The 17,701-nt window shown below is 39.6% G+C and overlaps 1 protein-coding gene across 1 annotated transcript; it reads left to right on the top strand.

Annotated features, from left to right (window-relative positions):
* LOC147205995 (uncharacterized) lies at positions 1 to 4,822 on the top strand. Its single transcript, XM_086108191.1, has 3 exons — positions 1 to 330; positions 528 to 631; positions 1,906 to 4,822. Exons 1-3 carry the CDS (start codon positions 108 to 110, stop codon positions 2,311 to 2,313), a joined length of 735 nt encoding a protein of 244 aa, XP_085964317.1. The 5' UTR covers positions 1 to 107; the 3' UTR covers positions 2,314 to 4,822.
* Positions 4,823 to 17,701: the final 12,879 nt, after the last annotated feature.

Below are 17,701 nucleotides of genomic sequence, written 5' to 3'. Positions count from 1 at the left end.
TGTGTTTAAATAAGCCCGCTGGACTTTCTCCTCCTGCAGAGAGAGCTCCTCACACTCTAAGCGACGGCGCTCGCTCTGCTCTGGTAAGGAAAGCGCGCCTTCCTCAAATGACCATGCAAGGGACTTTCTTCCCATTCCTCCTGATTGCCGCCCATGTGTCTTTACCCTTGGATTGTAAGTTGAGGTCAAAGGACCCGGAGGAGCTACCGCTTCAGCAGAGCGCGAGCTTGAGCTCAGGAACGCATTCGGATACGTCAGCCAGGAGGGCACATTACTACGTGCTGCAGAGTGCTGGATCCGTGAGGAAACGTCTTCTCGGCCACTTTCTGGGTGAGTCCGATTCTGCGTCTTGGTTTGTCCTGCGTGGATTCTCAGTAGGCTTTAAAGCTGCTTCGTGCAGGCGTAGGCTGTACTAAAAATCAAGTTGTGAAAAATCGTGCCTCTTTTACATGTCGCCTACAGTATATGTAAAACAACCAAAACGTGCTTTTATTGTGGTCGTCTGATTTTGCCTCAAATCCTTGCAGTTGTTCATCCCGCGAAGACACAACGGAGCAATTATGTGTCCATATTTGACCTGAGAAGAAAGCATTTTGTGTGCCTGGACTCCGAGGGGGAGCTGTACAGCTTTGTGAGTCACTTTTTTTTTTTTTAAACTTTGATTGCACCCAGATGACTGCAAATCCAGTCCACCCCGTTTATCACAGGGGCTGCGTTCTTGACCCAACAGGTTAAACTGTATTAAAATAGAGCTTTAGAGAGTATTCCTTAGCAGCCGCTTGCGCTCACACGGTTCTGCGCGCAAGAGGTTTGCCACCCCCAGTTGAAGTTGACTTTAAAACTGACACAAAACAAAAGACAAATAAAAAAACGTATCATATTTCAACACTGAAATGTTCAACCAAACCATATATCATTGCATCTGATGAACGTCTGCTAATTTAACAAAAACATACTGAAGAATATGAAATGACATAAAGAGAAATTAGCACTGATGTTATGGCAATTAAAAACCTTTTCATATATTCTCACTGCTTTGTGGGAATGACGACTGTTACTGGAGATTGGGGAGCTTCTTGTTGCTTTTGAAAGGGGAAATCAAGTCGAACAATATGTTCTATGGGCGCATCGGTGGTTGACTGGCTAGCACGTCCGCCTCACAGTGCAGCAGAACAGGGTTCGATATTTTTCTCCGGGCACTTCCGCTTCCTTGTCATGCATGTTTTCGGAATCCTCCCACATTCCGAAACATGCATGACAGGCTGATTGAACACTCCAAATTGTCGCTTGGTGTGACTGTGAACGCAAATGTTTGTCTATGTGTGCCCTGCGATTGGCCGGCAACCAGTTCAGGGCGTACCCCGCCTGCTGCCCGAAGTCAGCTGGGATAGACTCCAGCACGCCCCTCGTGAGGATAAGCGCATTCGAAAAATGGATGTATGGATATGTTCTGAGAATGACATCAGAGTGCCTAAGAGCTCACGTAATGAACGCCACGGCTCAAGCGTTTTCTGGGTTTGGTCATGTGATGTCTGCAAGTTGAGCGCTTCGGAACTGTGATGTTATTTTCAGTTGGCAGCAAGTGTCGGTAAAAGGCACAATGGCCGCTTAATTCATATCCCACAAACCAAAATTCTGTGCTTAGACTCGTGGGGGTGCACAGAACACATGAGTGTCCACAAATGCTTTGACTGCCCCTTTAATTAAGTTACATCCTCAAGAGTAGACCTTAGCGCAGCACGGCATGTTGTGGCATTACACGTTAGGTGTGCAATTCTAAATTCGGATTTGCCCGTTGATGGTCAAAATGATCATGTTAAAGTCTATGCTATAGCATGCATAATGAGCCACGATACAGCGAGGAAACACTGAAAAGCACATTGTTGTTCTTTTCTTATCAAACAGAGGCAAAATAACTGGAGCGACTGCCTCTTCTGCCGAATTGGCTTCATCAGTGCGAAACAGAGCGGTGCGATTTACTCTCCAAAAACAAGTCAGCTTGCACTCTCTCACCCTGGGTCATCGGGGCTGTCCTCCGTCTCGCCAAAGCGCTTCCTGGCTCGCTTGGTGACGAGACAGAGGAGGAGCGAGGAGGTGAACCCGTCCGACCCGTTAAGGTCCGAGTCGCATCCCTCTCATTCCGTCAAGGAGCACAAAGATTCAGATCACGGCCAGCCGGAACCGGACCAGACGGGAGCCGTGTCAAAGGAGACCATCACCTCCAGTGACGATGACCCCTTAAAGGTCTTACATCCAAACGGGCCCGTGAGTCCAGTCAAGACCAACATAGCGGACCGAGCGGAACAAGACTGACGTCATCAACTTGGGCAATTGTGGTTTAAAGTTAAAGAACGTACACTGGAAGATCTAAGAGTGAACACGGTCTGTTCCCGAAGATTGTCAAAACTATTTTTCCCATCGAAAAAACCTTTTCAATTTTTTTTATGTTGTCAATTATAAATGACGAAGATGCGCTCCATACATCTCACCTCTTCTTGTAACAGAAGTATAAAAAGGAGTTCACCATTTTAAATGAAAAAAAAAAAAAGCAAGCGCTGTCTATGTTGACACTGGAGTCTTCTAACGGGACTTCATGTCGAGTCCCCTCCACAAGTATGGGAACGGCAAGGTCATTTCATTTGTTTTTGTTGTTTACGGAGGAGTTTCGGATGGAAAGATGAATAGGAAACCAAAGTTCAGTTTTCCTGCTTCTATTTCTCTGTGTTAACATCAAGATGTGCGAAACAGCACATGACGGAGCGATTTTTGTATGAAGCCACCCACTCAATTTTAAAGTTGATGAAACCGTTTTATCTGGCAGTACATGTATCCAACCTAATCAGGCGAAGCTTCATCATTCAACAAGATAATGCAGACTGCCAACACAGCAAAGGACGTCATCAGGGGAAAAAAGTGGAAGGTCTTAGACTGGCCAAGTCAATCGGCGGACTTTAACCGAGTCGAGCCTTTGCAATTTTACCTGCTGAAAAGGAGACCGAATGGAGAAAGTCTGAGAAATAAACAAGGACTGAAAGAAGCTCAAGAAAAGGCCCGGCAAAGCATTTCAAATGAAGAATGCATCATTTGCCATTCCCATCATTTTGGAGGGGACCGCGTATTCTGTTGTTGTTTTTGTCGTGACACCCTTTGATCGAGGCTGGTCCTTCTTTTGGAGTACGTACTTCAGAGTAAATTTTTTGACACTCACTGAACTGAGGTCTCGTGAGATAAGCGAAGGTCTTGGTTCGCAAGGCATATTTTTGCCCAAAAATGGAGGTAGACTTCCAAATGATGTCAAGGCACTCACACAACCCACTATCATCCCTTTGCAAACTGCTCCAACTGTCACAGGAGCAAGGAAGCATTTCCTGTTGCGGGACCGATGCCATTTTCCCAAATGCAGGACTGGAATGAAAATCGTGCCGCGACAGAATGTGTTACCTCACTACTGGGGTTAGTTTGGAAACATTGGATGGCATCATGAGAGGCAGGTTAGGTTCCGTGCACAGCTGTCCTTGAACCTTTGTTTTCAGTTAAACATTAACCCTCGGGCGAGATGCGGCAAACGTTTGTTGCGCGTATGGGAAACGCATCATCACTGTGAGCAATTTCGCCTATTTATAAATGTGTTGATTTTTGAAATGCTTCATTTTTAATTCAGCATAATCAGCCTTTGCGTTTGCAGCCTTTCATATCAGGTGCCGGACACCGAGTTGTACAAATGATAAAGGTATTTATTTATTGGAAAATAGAAGCGGATGTTGTAACTCTTTGTCGCTGCTGAATGTTTCAGTTGCTGTGGCTCCTTTATGATTTGTATCTATGTAGGCTTGATGTCTCACAGTTTTTAAATTTGGATTACTCGATGTCACGTTTTCTCCCAATCAGACTGTCAGCTCTTTTCTGTGTTTTCTGGCCTTGCGGCCGCCCTTGGCCTCTGTGTGGACCCCGGGACGGCCACTGGACTGGCTCTGCCAAGAACCTCTCGTCTGGGCTCCGGCACGCCCACCCGATTGGTCCCGCCAAGAATCTCTCATCTGGTTTCCTGGCCGGCCACTGGATAGGTCCCGCCAAGAACCTGTCTCACTGCTGGCAGGACAGCCATCGGATTGGTCCTGTCAAGAACTTATCGTCTTGCCTTCCTCGATCTTTATTTGATTATGGTTTTGATTTAGTAGTTTCATGTTTTCCTCATGTTTTTTTTTTGTTTGTGTGCGTGTCGTTAGGTTGTTGTGCCCGTATGTACTCATTTACCCGATCCCTTGTGTTACCCAATTAGCTCCCACTGACACTGTTTTGTCCACGTGTTCCTCGTTGACTTGTTTGTTTCATCTTTGTTGGTTCATTGTCTTTGTCACGTCTAACTGCTGTTTGCTGTCTCAGTTCAAGTCAAGCTAGTTTGCTAGAATTTCTGTAGTGACTTTGATGGTTGGTTACTTGGATTCTTGTTGTTTTAGACTTCTGTTTATTTATTGTTTAGACCTCGTTTATCTTTTATTCATTTGCAGTCTAATCTTTGACATGGAATATGAACTTCCACCAGGTGTTGCTTCACAAGCGGAGTCGATCACCGGGTGGTGTCACTGTTGTCAACGTTTCTTTCTCCTTAAATTAATCTTTCAGTTGCTATGCAGTTGCTGTGGCTCTTTTATGCTTTGTATCTTTATTATGTCATACAGGCTTGATGTCTCAGAGTATACACTTGGATTACTCAATGACCTGTCACTATGTCAATCTTTCATCGAAAAGTATATTTCTCAGATTGTTCCTTTACAGGGACAGTGTGTGAAATTTCTTATTGTCATTTTTCAACTGTGATTAAAAAAACACACTATGAATTCAAATATGTAAAAAATGTTTGATCGCATGACGTGCATGTGTGTGTATATATCTATTCTATACAAAAACGAGTTTTGAGCTTAAGTTGTGACATTCTGATAGTTCACCAATAGATGGCACTACATTCTACACATTGTACCGAAAGTACTGTACAGTACTGTATAGCGTTGACCACATCTTCACTTACAAAGTTATTAGACCATTGTAAAATGTTATAATGGTACTATGTTTAAAAAAGCGAAAGGTCTAGCTGAAGAATTACTCACGCATTCAAAAAAGCAGTTGTGAATTTATAATGGGACAAAAAAAGCATTGCACAGAGGCATTCCCATTATAATGCAGGATCATGGTGCTGTAACATGGTGAACATTTCCCAACATATAATTTCCGTCAGTGAATAAAATACAAAATCGCATACGTTACCGAAAAGAGGGCGGGGGGGGGAGGGTTGTTAATCACACTCGGTTGATAGTGTACAAATGAGCTGGAATTTGTCATTTGCTCTGTGAATTAAGAACAATAGTCGCTCATTTCCCCAAAGGTCAACACGAGTGATATGTCGGTTGCGAACGAGCTGGTACAAAAAGCCGGCTCTTTGAAGTGAACGATGAGCCGGCTCTCATCGTTCTCATCGTGTCATTTTCCTTCTCTCTCTGTCTCTCTTGCTCCCTATCTCTCTCTCTCTCCCTCCTTTTCCTCTCTCTCTCTCTCTCTCCCTCCCTCTCTATGTCACTCTCTCTTTTTCACATTTCGTAAAGACCTTGTCAACACTCTCGACGACGGACGCGAGCCTCTTGCGAGTTTGCAGTCGAATTTTATAATGATTCTTACTGCTGTTAACTGACATTGGAAAGCAAAATCAGGATTATTGTTTCCCCTTACCAATGGCAGGCCCTCTGCTGGAGTTTGAGACCGAAATGTTTCTGACATGTTGATCGATATACAGTGAAGACTTTGAGGGGGAAAAGTTATCGGGCCCTCACAAGGTCATCCGATGTCGTTTTCTTCGGCTAAAAACGCCTTTCTATACATGGTCGTTTTTTTTCGGCTAAAAACACCTTCCTATACATGGTCTTTTTTTTCGGGTTAAAATGCCTTACCATACATGGTCGTTATTTTCGGCTAAAAACGCCTGACTGTACATGGTCATTTTTTTCCCGCTAAGAACGCCTTACTATACATGGTTGTGTTTTTCGGCTGAAAACACATTACTATACATGGTCGTTTTTTTCGGCTAAAAACGCCTTACTATACATGGTCGTTTTTTTCGGCTAAAAACGTATTACTATACATGGCCGTTTTTTTCGGCTAAAAACACCTTCCTATACAAGGTCGTTTTTTTTTGGTTAAAACGCCTTACTATACATGGTTGTTATTTTCGGCTAAAAACGCCTTACTATACATGGTCGTTGTTTTCGGCTAAAAACGCCTTACTATACATGGTCGTTTATTTCGGGTTAAAATGCCTTACTTTACATGGTTGTTATTTTCAGCTAAAAACGCCTTACTATACATGGTCGTTTTTTTCGGGTTAAAACGCCTTACTATACATGGTCGTTTTTTTCATCGAAAAACACCTTCCTATACAGTATACATGGTCATTTTTTTCGGCTAAAAACGCCTTACTATACATGGTCATTTTTTTCGGCTAAAAACACCTTCCTATACATGGTCGGTTCTTTTTTTGGTTAAAACGCCTTACTACACATGGTTGTTATTTTCGGCTGAAAACGCCTTATACATGGTTGTATTTTTCGGATTAAAATGCCTTCCGATACATGGTCGTTTTTTTTGTCGAAAAGCGCCTTAATATACAGGTACATGGTCATTTTTATTCGGGGTAAAACACCTTACTATACATGGTCATTTGTTTCGGGTTAAAACGCCTTACTATACATGGTCTTTTTTTTTTTTTTTTGGTTAAAACGCCTTACTATACATGGTCGTTTTTTTCAGGTTAAAACGCCTTACTATACATGGTCTTTTTTTTCGGCTAAAAACACCTTCCTATACAGGGTCGGTTCTTTTTTTGGTTAAAACGCCTTACTATACATGGTTATTTTCGGCTAAAAACGTATGACTATACATGGTCGTTTTTTTCATCGAGAAACACCTTCCTATACAGTATACATGGTCGTTTTTTTCGGCTAAAAACGCCTTACTATACATGGTCGTTTTTTTCGGCTAAAAACGCCTTACTATGCATGGTCATTTTTTTCGGCTAAAAACACCTTCCTATACAGGGTCGGTTCTTTTTTTGGTTAAAACGCCTTACTATACATGGTTGTTATTTTCGGCTAAAAACGCCTGACTATACACGGTCGTTTTTTTTCGGCTGAAAACGCCTTATACATGGTTGTATTTTTCGGATTAAAATGCCTTCCGATACATGGTCGTTTTTTTTTGTCGAAAACGCCTTAATATACAGGTACATGGTCATTTTTTTTCGGGTTAAAACGCCTTACTATACATGGTCATTTTTTTGGGGTTAAAACGCCTTTCTATACCTGGTCGTTTCTTTCAGGTTAAAACGCCTTACTATACATGGTCTTTTTTTTCGGCTGAAAACGCCTTACTATACATGGTCGTTTTTTTCGGCTAAAAACGTATGACTAGACATGGTCGTTTTTTTCTGCTAAAAACATGTTCGTATACATGGTCGGATTTTTTTGGTTAAAACGCCTTATTGGTTGTTATTTTCGGCAAAAAACGCCTTAATATACTGTCCATGGTTGTTATTTTCGGCTAAAAACGCCTGCATGGTCGTTATTTTCGGCTAAAAACACCTTACTATTCATGGTCGTTTTTTTCGGGTTAAAATGCCTTACTATTCATGGTCGTTTTTTTCGGGTTAAAATGCCTTACTATTCATGGTCGTTATTTTCGGCTAAAAACGCCTTACTATATATGGTCGTTATTTTCGGCTAAAAACACCTTACTCTACATGGTCGTTTTTTTTGGCTTAAAATGACTCAATATACGTGGTCGTTTTTTTTGGGCTAAAACGCCTTACTATGCATGTTATTTTTTTTGCCGAAAAAAACGACCATGTATAGTCAGGCATTTTAACGCCTCAATATACATGTCATTTTTTTTGGGCTAAAAATGCCTTCCGATACATGGTCGTTTTTTTCGGCTAAAAACGCCTTACTATACATGGTCTCAATATACATGGTCGTTTTTTTTTTTTTTTGGTTAAAACGCCTTACTATACATGGTCTCACTATACTGTATATGGTCGTTTTTTTCGGCTAAAAACACCTTACTATACATGGTTGTTTTTTTCGGCTAAAAACGCCTTACTATACATGGTCGTTTTTTTCGGGTAAAAACGCCTTACTACATACATGGTCGTTTTTTTCGGGTTAAAATGCCTGACTATACATGGCCGTTTTTTCGGCTAAAAACACCTTACTACATACATGGTCGTTTTTTTCGGGTTAAAATGTCTGACTATACATGGTCGTTTTTTTCGGCTAAAAACGCCTTACGCTACATGATTGTTATTTTTGGATCAAACGGTACTATACATTGTCGTTTTTTTTTCGGCCAAAAACGGCTGACTGTACATGGTCGTTTTTTGTCGAAAAATGCCTTACTATAAATGGTAGTTTTTTTCAATTAAAAACGCCTTACAATATACATGGCCGTTATTTACGGCTAAAAACGCCTTACTATACATGTTCGTTTTTTTCGTCTAAAAACGCCTTCCTATACCTGGTCGTTTTTTTCGGCTAAAAGCGCCTTTCTTTCCATGGTCGTTTTTTGGGCTAAAACGGCTTCCTATACATGGTCGTTTTTATGGGGTTAAAACGCCTTACTTTATATGGTCGGTTTTTTTCGGGTTAAAATGCCTTACTATACATGGTCGTTTTTTTCGGCTAAAAACGCCTTACTATACATGGTCGTTTTTTTCGGGTTAAAATGCCTTACTATACATGGTCGTTTTTTTTTTGTCTAAAAACGCCTTATACATGGTCGTTTTTTTCCGTCTAAAAACGCCTTACTATACATGGTTGTTATTTTCGGCTAAAAACGCCTTACTATACATGGTCGTTTTTTTTGTCGAAACACGCCTTACTATACATGGTCATTTTTTTCGTGTTAAAACGCCTTACTATACATGGTCGTCTTTTTCGGCTAAAAATACCTTACTCTACATGGTCTTTTTTTTGGCTTAAAACGCCTCAATATACATGGTCGTTTTTTTTTGGCTAAAAACGCCTTCCGATACATGGTTGTTATTTTCGGCTAAAAATGCCTTACTATACATGGTCGCTTTTTTTGGGTTAAAACGCCTTACTATACATGGTCGTTTTTTTCGGGTAAAAACGCCTTACTATACATGGTCGTTTTTTTCGGGTAAAAACGCCTTACTATACATGGTCGTTATTTTCGGCTAAAAACACCTTACTCTACATGGTCTTTTTTTTTTGGGCTTAAAATGCCTCAATATACATGGTCGTTTTTTTTTGGGTTAAAAACGCCTTCCGATCCATGGTCGTTTTTATCGGCTAAAAACGCCTTACTATACATGGTCGTTTTTTTTGGCTAAAAACGCCTTACGATACATGGTTGTTATTTTCGGGTAAAAACGCCTTACTATACATGGTCATTATTTTCGGCTAAAAACACCTTACTCTACATGGTCTTTTTTTTGGCTTAAAATGCCTCAATATACATGGTCGTTTTTTTTTTTTTTTTGGTTAAAAACACCTTCCGATCCATGGTCGTTTTTATCGGCTAAAAACGCCTTACGATACATGGTTGTTATTTTCGGCTAAAAACGCCTTACTATACATGGTCATTTTTTTCCGGCTAAAAACGCCTTACTATACATGGTCGTTTTTTTCGGGTAAAAACGCCTTACTATACATGGTCGCTTTTTTTGGGTTAAAACGCCTGACTATACATGGTCGTTTTTATTTCGGCTAAAACGCCTTACTACATACATGGTCGTTTTTTTCGGGTTAAAATGCCTGACTATACATTGTCGTTTTTTTCGGCTAAAAACGCCTTACGCTACATGATTGTTATTTTTGGATCAAACGGTACTATACATCGTCGTTTTTTTCGGCCAAAAACGCGTGACTGTACATGGTCGTTTTTTGTCGAAAAATGCCTTACTATAAATGGTAGTTTTTTTCATCTAAAAACACCTTATTATACATTGTCGTTTTTTTTCGTCTAAAAACGCCTTACTATACATGGTTATTTTTGGCTAAAAACGCCTAACTATACATGGTCGTTTTTTTTGTCGAAACACGCCTTACTATACATGGTCATTTTTTTCGGGTTAAAACGCCTTACTATACATGGTCGTCTTTTTCGGCTAAAAACACCTTACTATACATGGTCGTTTTTTTGTCGAAAAATGCCTTCCAATACATGGTGTTTTTTTTCGGCTAGAAACGCCTTACTATACATGGTCGCTTTTTTTGGGTTAAAACGCCTTACTATACATGTTCGTTTTTTTTCGGCTAAAAACGCCTTACTATATATACATGGTCGTTATTTTTGGCTAAAAAGACCTTACTCTACATGGTCGTTTTTTTTTGGCTTAAAACGCCTCAATATACATGGTGGGTTTTTTTGGGCTAAAAACGCCTTCCGATACATGGTTGGTATTTTCGGCTAAAAATGCCTTACTATACATGGTCATTTTTTTTGGGCTAAAAACGCCTTACTATACATGGTCGTTATTTTCGGCTAAAAACACCTTACTCTACATGGTCTTTTTTTTTGGCTTAAAATGCCTCAATATACATGGTCGTTTTTTTTTTGGTTAAAAACGCCTTCCGATCCATGGTCGTTTTTATCGGCTAAAAACGCCTTACTATACATGGTCGTTATTTTCGGCTAAAAACGCCTTACTATACATGGTCGCTTTTTTTGGGTTAAAACGCCTGACTATACATGGTCGTTTTTATTTCGGCTAAAATCGCCTTACTATACATGGTCGTTTTTTCTCAGGTAAAAACGCCTTACTATACACTGTCATTGTTTTTCGGCTAAAAACGCCTTACTATACATGGTCGTTTTTTTCCGTCTAAAAACGCCTTACTATATATGGTTGTTATTTTCGGCTAAAAACGCCTTACTATACATGTTCGTTTTTTTTGTCGAAAAACGCCTTACTATACATGGTCGTCTTTTTCGGCTAAAAACGCCTTACTATACATGGTCGTTTTTTTGTCGAAAAACGCCTTACTATACATGGTCATTTTTTTCGGGTTAAATGGCTTACTATACATGGTCATTATTTTCGGTTAAAAACGCCAGACTATACATGGTCGTTTTTTTTTCGGCTAAAAGCGCCTTTCTATCCATGGTCGTTTTTTGGGCTAAAACGCCTATACATGGTTGTTTTTATCGTGTTAAAACGCCTTATGATACATGGTTGTTTTTTTTCTGGCTAAAAACGGCTTACTATACATGGTCGTTTTTTTTGTCGAAAAACGCCTTCCCATACATGGTTGTTTTTTTTGTCGAAAAACGCCTTCCTATACATGGTCGCTTTTTTCGGCCAAAATCGCCTTAGTATATACATGGTCCTTATTTTCGGTTAAAAACGCCTTACTCTACATAGTCGTTTTTTTCCCGGCTTAAAACGCCTCACTATACTGTATATGGTAGTTTTCGGCTAAAAACGCCTTCCGATCCATGGTCGTTTTTTTCGGCTAAAAAGACCTTACTCTACATGGTCGTTTTTTTTTGGCTTAAAATGCCTCAATATACATGGTCGTTTTTTTGGGCTAAAAACGCCTTCCGATACATGGTCGTTTTTTTCGGCTAAAAACGCCTTACTATACATGGTCACTTTTTTTGGGTTAAAACGCCTTACTATACATGTTCGTTTTTTTTCGGCTAAAAACGCCTTACTATACACTGTAATTTTTTTTGGGCTAAAAACGCCTTACTATACATGGTCGTTTTTTTTGGGTAAAAACGCCTTAATATACATGGTCGTTTTTTTCGGCTAAAAACGTCTTTCTATACATGGTTATTTTCGGCTAAAAACACCTTCCGATACAGGGTCGTTTTTTTCGGCTAAAAACCCCTTACTATGCATGGTCGCTTTTTTTGGGTTAAAACGCCTGACTATACAGGTTCGTTTTTTTCGGCTAAAAACGCCTTACGATACATGGTTGTTATTTTCGGCTAAAAACGCCTTACTATACATGGTCATTATTTTCGGCTAAAAACACCTTACTCTACATGGTCTTTTTTTTTGGCTAAAAACACCTTAGTCTACATGGTCTGTTTTTTTGGGCTTAAAATGCCTCAATATACATGGTCGGTTTTTTTGGGCTAAAAACGCCTTCCGATCCATGGTCGTTTTTTTCGGCTAAAAACGCCTTACTATACATGGTCGTTTTTTTCGGCTAAAAACGCCTTACGCTACATGATTGTTATTTTTGGATCAAACGGTACTATACATCGTCGTTTTTTTCGGCCAAAAACGCCTGACTGTACATGGTCGTTTTTTTGTCGAAAAATGCCTTCCTATAAATGGTCGTTTTTTTTCAACTAAAAACGCCTTACAATATACATGGCCGTTATTTTCGGCTAAAAACGCTTTACTATACATGGTAGTTTTTTTCGGGTAAAAACGCCTTAATATACATGGTCGTTTTTTTCGGCTAAAAACGGCTTTCTATACATGGTTGTTATTTTCGGCTAAAAACACCTTCCGATACAGGGTCGTTTTTTTCGGCTAAAAACGCCTTACTATACATGGTCGCTTTTTTTGGGTTAAAATGCTTGATTGTTTGTTTTTTTCAGCTAAAAATGCCTTACGATACATGGTCGTTATTTTCGGCTAAAAACGCTTTACTATACATGGTCGTTTTTTTTCGGCTAAAAATGCCTTACGATACATGGTCGTTTTTTTCGGCTAAAAATGCCTTACTATACATGGTCGTTTTTTTCGGCTAAAAACACCTTACTATACATGGTCGTTTTTTTCGGCTAAAAACGCCTTACGCTACATGATTGTTATTTTCGGATCAAAACGGCTTACTATACATCGTTGTTTTTTTCGGCTAAAAACGCCTGACTATACATGGTCGTTTTTTTGTCGAAAAATGCCTTACTATAAATGGCCGTTTTTTTCGGCTAAAAACGCCTTACTATACATGCTCGTTTTATTCCGGGTAAAAACGCCTTAATATACATGGGCGTTTTTTTTTTGCTAAAAACGGCTTTCTAGACCTGGTTGTTATTTTCGGCTCAAAACACCTTCCGATACAGGTTCGTTTTTTTCGGCTAAAAACGCCTTGGTCGCTTTTTTTGGGTTAAAACGCCTGATTATACATGTTCGTTGTTTTCAGCTAAAAACGCCTTACGATACATGGTTGTTTTTTTCGGCTAAAAATGCGTTACTATACATGGTCGTTTTTTTCGGCTAAAAACGCCTTACTATACATGGTCGTTCTTTTCGGGTTAAAATGCCGTACTATACATGGTCGTTTTTTTCGGCTAAAAACGCCTTACGCTACATGGTTATTTTTGGATCAAAACGGCTTACTATACATAGTCGTTTTTTTCGGCTAAAAACGCCTTACTATACATGGTCGTTTTTTTTCGGGTTAAAATGCCTTACTATACATGGTCGGTTTTTTCGGCTAAAAACGCCTTACGCTACATGATTGTTATTTTCGGATCAAAACGGCTTACTATACATTGTGTTTTTTTTCAGCTAAAAACGCCTGACTATACATGGTTGTTTTTTTGTCGAAAAATGCCTTACTATAAATGGTCGTTTTTTTCAACTAAAAACGCCTTACAATATACATGACCGTTATTTTCGGCTAAAAACGCCTTACTATACCTGGTCGTTTTTTTCGTCTAAACACGCCTTCCTATACCTGGTCGTTTTTTTCGGCTAAAAGCGCCTTTCTTTCCATGGTCGTTTTTTGGGCTGAAACGGCTTCCTATACATGGTCTTTTTTTTGGGGTTAAAACGCCTTACTTTATATGGTCCTTTTTTTTGGCTAAAAATGCCTTACTATACATGGTCGTTTTTTTCGAATAAAAAAGCCTTCCTATACATGGTCATTTTTTTCGGGTTAAAATGCCTTACTATACATGGTCGTTTTTTTCGGCTAAAAACGCCTTACTATACATGGTCGTTCTTTTCGGGTTAAAATGCCTTACTATACATGGTCGTTTTTTTCAGCTAAAAACGCCTTACGCTACATGGTTGTTATTTTCGGATCAAAACGGCTTACTATACATAGTCGTTTTTTTCGGCTAAAAACGCCTTACTATACATGGTCGTCTTTTTTTTCCGGCTAAAAACGCCTTACTATCCATGGTCGTTTTTATTCATCTTACTTGTTTACCTTACTTGGTTTTTTTTCTGCAAAAAATGGCTTACGATACATTGTCGTTTTTTTCGTCTAAAAACGCCTTACAATACGTGGTCGTTTTTCTCGTCTAAAAAAACGCCTTACGTTCTCACATAGGATGCAACCTATGCAGGATGTTCATTGCAACCCTGTTAGTGAAGTGGTTTGTGTGGCTGCGTCCCAATGCAGAGGTGCAATGTTCGATTCTGGCTCATGCCATTTGTGTGTTGTCAAAAACATGTGTGGCCATCCTTTTTTTTATTCTCTTCACACTCCCACTCACACCAAGGAACAATTCACAAAATGCCTAATGGTGCATGAGCATTTTTTTTTTGAAAAAAAATCTTTTTGGACTTGGTCGTTTTTTATTGTGAAAAACGCCTTTCTTTACAAAGAAAAAAAAAAGCCTCATGGTGTCTTGAAAAAAAAAGGGTCATATTGAGACAATGTCGACTGCTCACGTCCAGCCAGCTAGTCGAGTGGTTAGTGGGTCTGTATCCCAGTGCGGAGGTGCTTGGTTCAATTCCAGCTCTGGCAATTTGTGTGTTCTCAAAAACACGTGGGGCCATCCATTCTTTCGCTCTCATTCACACCAATTAACAATTCACAAAACACCTGACAATCCATGGTCGTCTTTTGGCTGTAAAAAAAAAAAACACCTTGCTATAAATGGTCGTTTTTATTGTGAAAAATGCCTTCCAACACACAAAAAAGCTTGACTATTCATGCGATTGTATTTTGAAAAAAAAAGTGTCTTGTATCGGAACTATGTGAAGAGTTCATGGCGGCCTGGTAGTTGAATGGTTAGTGTGTCTGTGTCACAGTGCAGAGGTGCAGGGTTCAATTCCGGCTCCGGGCTTCTTGTGTGTTTTCAGAAACAGGCGTGGCCATCGATTTTCTGATCCGCTTCTCCAGACATATCTTTGCACTCACACCAAGGAACAATTCACAAACAACATTCCTATCCATTGTCGTTTTTTTCGGCTAAAAAAGCCTTACTCTACATGGTCGTTTTTTTTCGGCTAAAAACGCCTTTCTATACATTGTCGGTTTTTTTCAGCTAAAAATCCCTTACTAAACATGGTCGTTTTTTTTTCACCTAAAAACGGCTTACGATACATGGTTGGGTTTTTTTCGGCAAAAAACGGCTTACTATGCGTGGTCCTTTATTTCGGCTAAAAATGCCTTACTATACGTGGTCCTTTATTTCGGCTAAAAACGCCTTACGAAACATGGTCGTTTTTTTTCACCTAAAAACGGCTTACATGGTTGTTTTTTTTTCCGAGTAAAAACGCCTTACTATACATGGTCGTTTTTTTTCGCCTAAAAAAGCCTTACTCTACATGGTCGTTTTTTTCGGCTAAAAACACCAAAAACACCTTTCTATACATTGTCGTTTTTTTCAGCTAAAAACACCTTACTAAACATGGTCGTTTTTTTTCACCTAAAAACGGCTTACTATACACGGTTGTTTTTTTTCGGCAAAAACCGGCTTACTATACATTGTCGTTTTTTTCGGCTAAAAACGCCTTACTATACTTGGTCGTTTTTTTCGGCAAAAAACGGCTTACTATACATTGTCGTTTTTTTCGGCTAAAAACTCCTTACTATACATGGTCGTTTTCTTTCGGCTAAAAATGCCTTACTATACGTGGTCCTTTATTTCGACTAAAAACGCCTTACTATACATGGTCGTTTTTTTCGGCTAAAAACGGCTTACTGTACATGGTTGTTTTTCTTTCGGCAAAAAACGCCTTACTATACATTGTCGTTTTGTTCGGCTAAAAACGCCTTACGATACATGGTGTTTTTTTTCGGCTGAAAACTCCTTACTATACATGGTCGTTTTTTTTCGGCTAAAAATGCCTTACTATACGTGGTCCTTTATTTCGATTAAAAACGCCTTACTATACATGGTCGTTTTTTTCGGCTAAAAACGGCTTACTGTACATGGTTGTTTTTCTTTCGGCAAAAAACGCCTTACTATACATTGTCGTTTTGTTCGGCTAAAAACGCCTTACGATACATGGTGTTTTTTTTCGGCTGAAAACGCCTTACTATATACATTGTCGTTTTGTTCGGCTAAAAACGCCTTACGATACATGGTCGTTCTTTTTTCGGCTAAAAAAGCCTTACTATACATGGTCGTTATTTTTCGGCTAAAAACGCGTTACTATACATGGTTTTTGTTTTGGGGCAAAAAACGGCTTAATATACATTGTCGTTTATTTCGGCTAAAAACGCCTTACTATATACATGGTCGGGTTTTTTTCGGCAAAAAACGGCTTACTATATACATTGTCGGTTTTTTTCGGCTAAAAACGCCTTACTATACATGGTCGTTCTTTTTTCGGCAAAAAAAACTTACTATACATGGCCGTTTTTTTCGGCTAAAAATGCCTTACTATACGTGGTCCTTTATTTCGGCTAAAAACTCTTTCCTAAACATGGTCGTTTTTTTTCACCTAAAAACGACTTACTATACATGGTTGTTGTTTTTTCGGCAAAAAACGCCTTACTGTACATGGTCGTTTTTTTCGGCTAAAAACGCCTTACTACACATGGTCGTTTTTTTCGGCTCAAAACGCCTGACTATACATGGTCGTTTTTTTTTCCGGCCAAAAACTACTTTCGATACATTGTCGGTTTTTACCAGCTAAAAATGGCTTACGATACATTGTCGTTTTTTTCGTCTAAAAACGCCTTACAATACGTGGTCGTTTTTCTCGTCTAAAAAAACGCCTTACGTTCTCACATAGGATGCAACCTATGCAGGATGTTCATTGCAACCCTGTTAGTGAAGTGGTTTGTGTGGCTGCGTCCCAATGCAGAGGTGCAATGTTCGATTCTGGCTCATGCCATTTGTGTGTTGTCAAAAACATGTGTGGCCATCCTTTTTTTTATTCTCTTCACACTCCCACTCACACCAAGGAACAATTCACAAAATGCCTAATGGTGCATGAGCATTTTTTTTTTGAAAAAAAATCTTTTTGGACTTGGTCGTTTTTTATTGTGAAAAACGCCTTTCTTTACAAAGAAAAAAAAAAGCCTCATGGTGTCTTGAAAAAAAAAGGGTCATATTGAGACAATGTCGACTGCTCACGTCCAGCCAGCTAGTCGAGTGGTTAGTGGGTCTGTATCCCAGTGCGGAGGTGCTTGGTTCAATTCCAGCTCTGGCAATTTGTGTGTTCTCAAAAACACGTGGGGCCATCCATTCTTTCGCTCTCATTCACACCAATTAACAATTCACAAAACACCTGACAATCCATGGTCGTCTTTTGGCTGTAAAAAAAAAAACACCTTGCTATAAATGGTCGTTTTTATTGTGAAAAATGCCTTCCAACACACAAAAAAGCTTGACTATTCATGCGATTGTATTTTGAAAAAAAAAGTGTCTTGTATCGGAACTATGTGAAGAGTTCATGGCGGCCTGGTAGTTGAATGGTTAGTGTGTCTGTGTCACAGTGCAGAGGTGCAGGGTTCAATTCCGGCTCCGGGCTTCTTGTGTG

This window comes from Hippocampus guttulatus, chromosome 4, assembly GCF_054856545.1.
Source record: "Hippocampus guttulatus isolate MCC_2025c chromosome 4, RoL_Hgut_1.0, whole genome shotgun sequence".
Lineage (NCBI taxonomy): Eukaryota > Metazoa > Chordata > Actinopteri > Syngnathiformes > Syngnathidae > Hippocampus > Hippocampus guttulatus.
This window is presented reverse-complemented; position numbering and strand designations above follow the sequence as displayed.

What these genes read in the sequence shown, in the direction of transcription:
- LOC147205995 (XM_086108191.1), top strand. Translation starts at nt 108, where the DNA reads ATGACCATGCAAGGGACTTTCTTCCCATTCCTCCTGATTGCCGCCCAT. An exon ending in TCTTCTCGGCCACTTTCTGG is followed by an intron (nt 331 to 527) that starts GTGAGTCCGATT and finishes AAATCCTTGCAG; the next exon opens with TTGTTCATCCCGCGAAGACA. An exon ending in AGGGGGAGCTGTACAGCTTT is followed by an intron (nt 632 to 1,905) that starts GTGAGTCACTTT and finishes CTTATCAAACAG; the next exon opens with AGGCAAAATAACTGGAGCGA.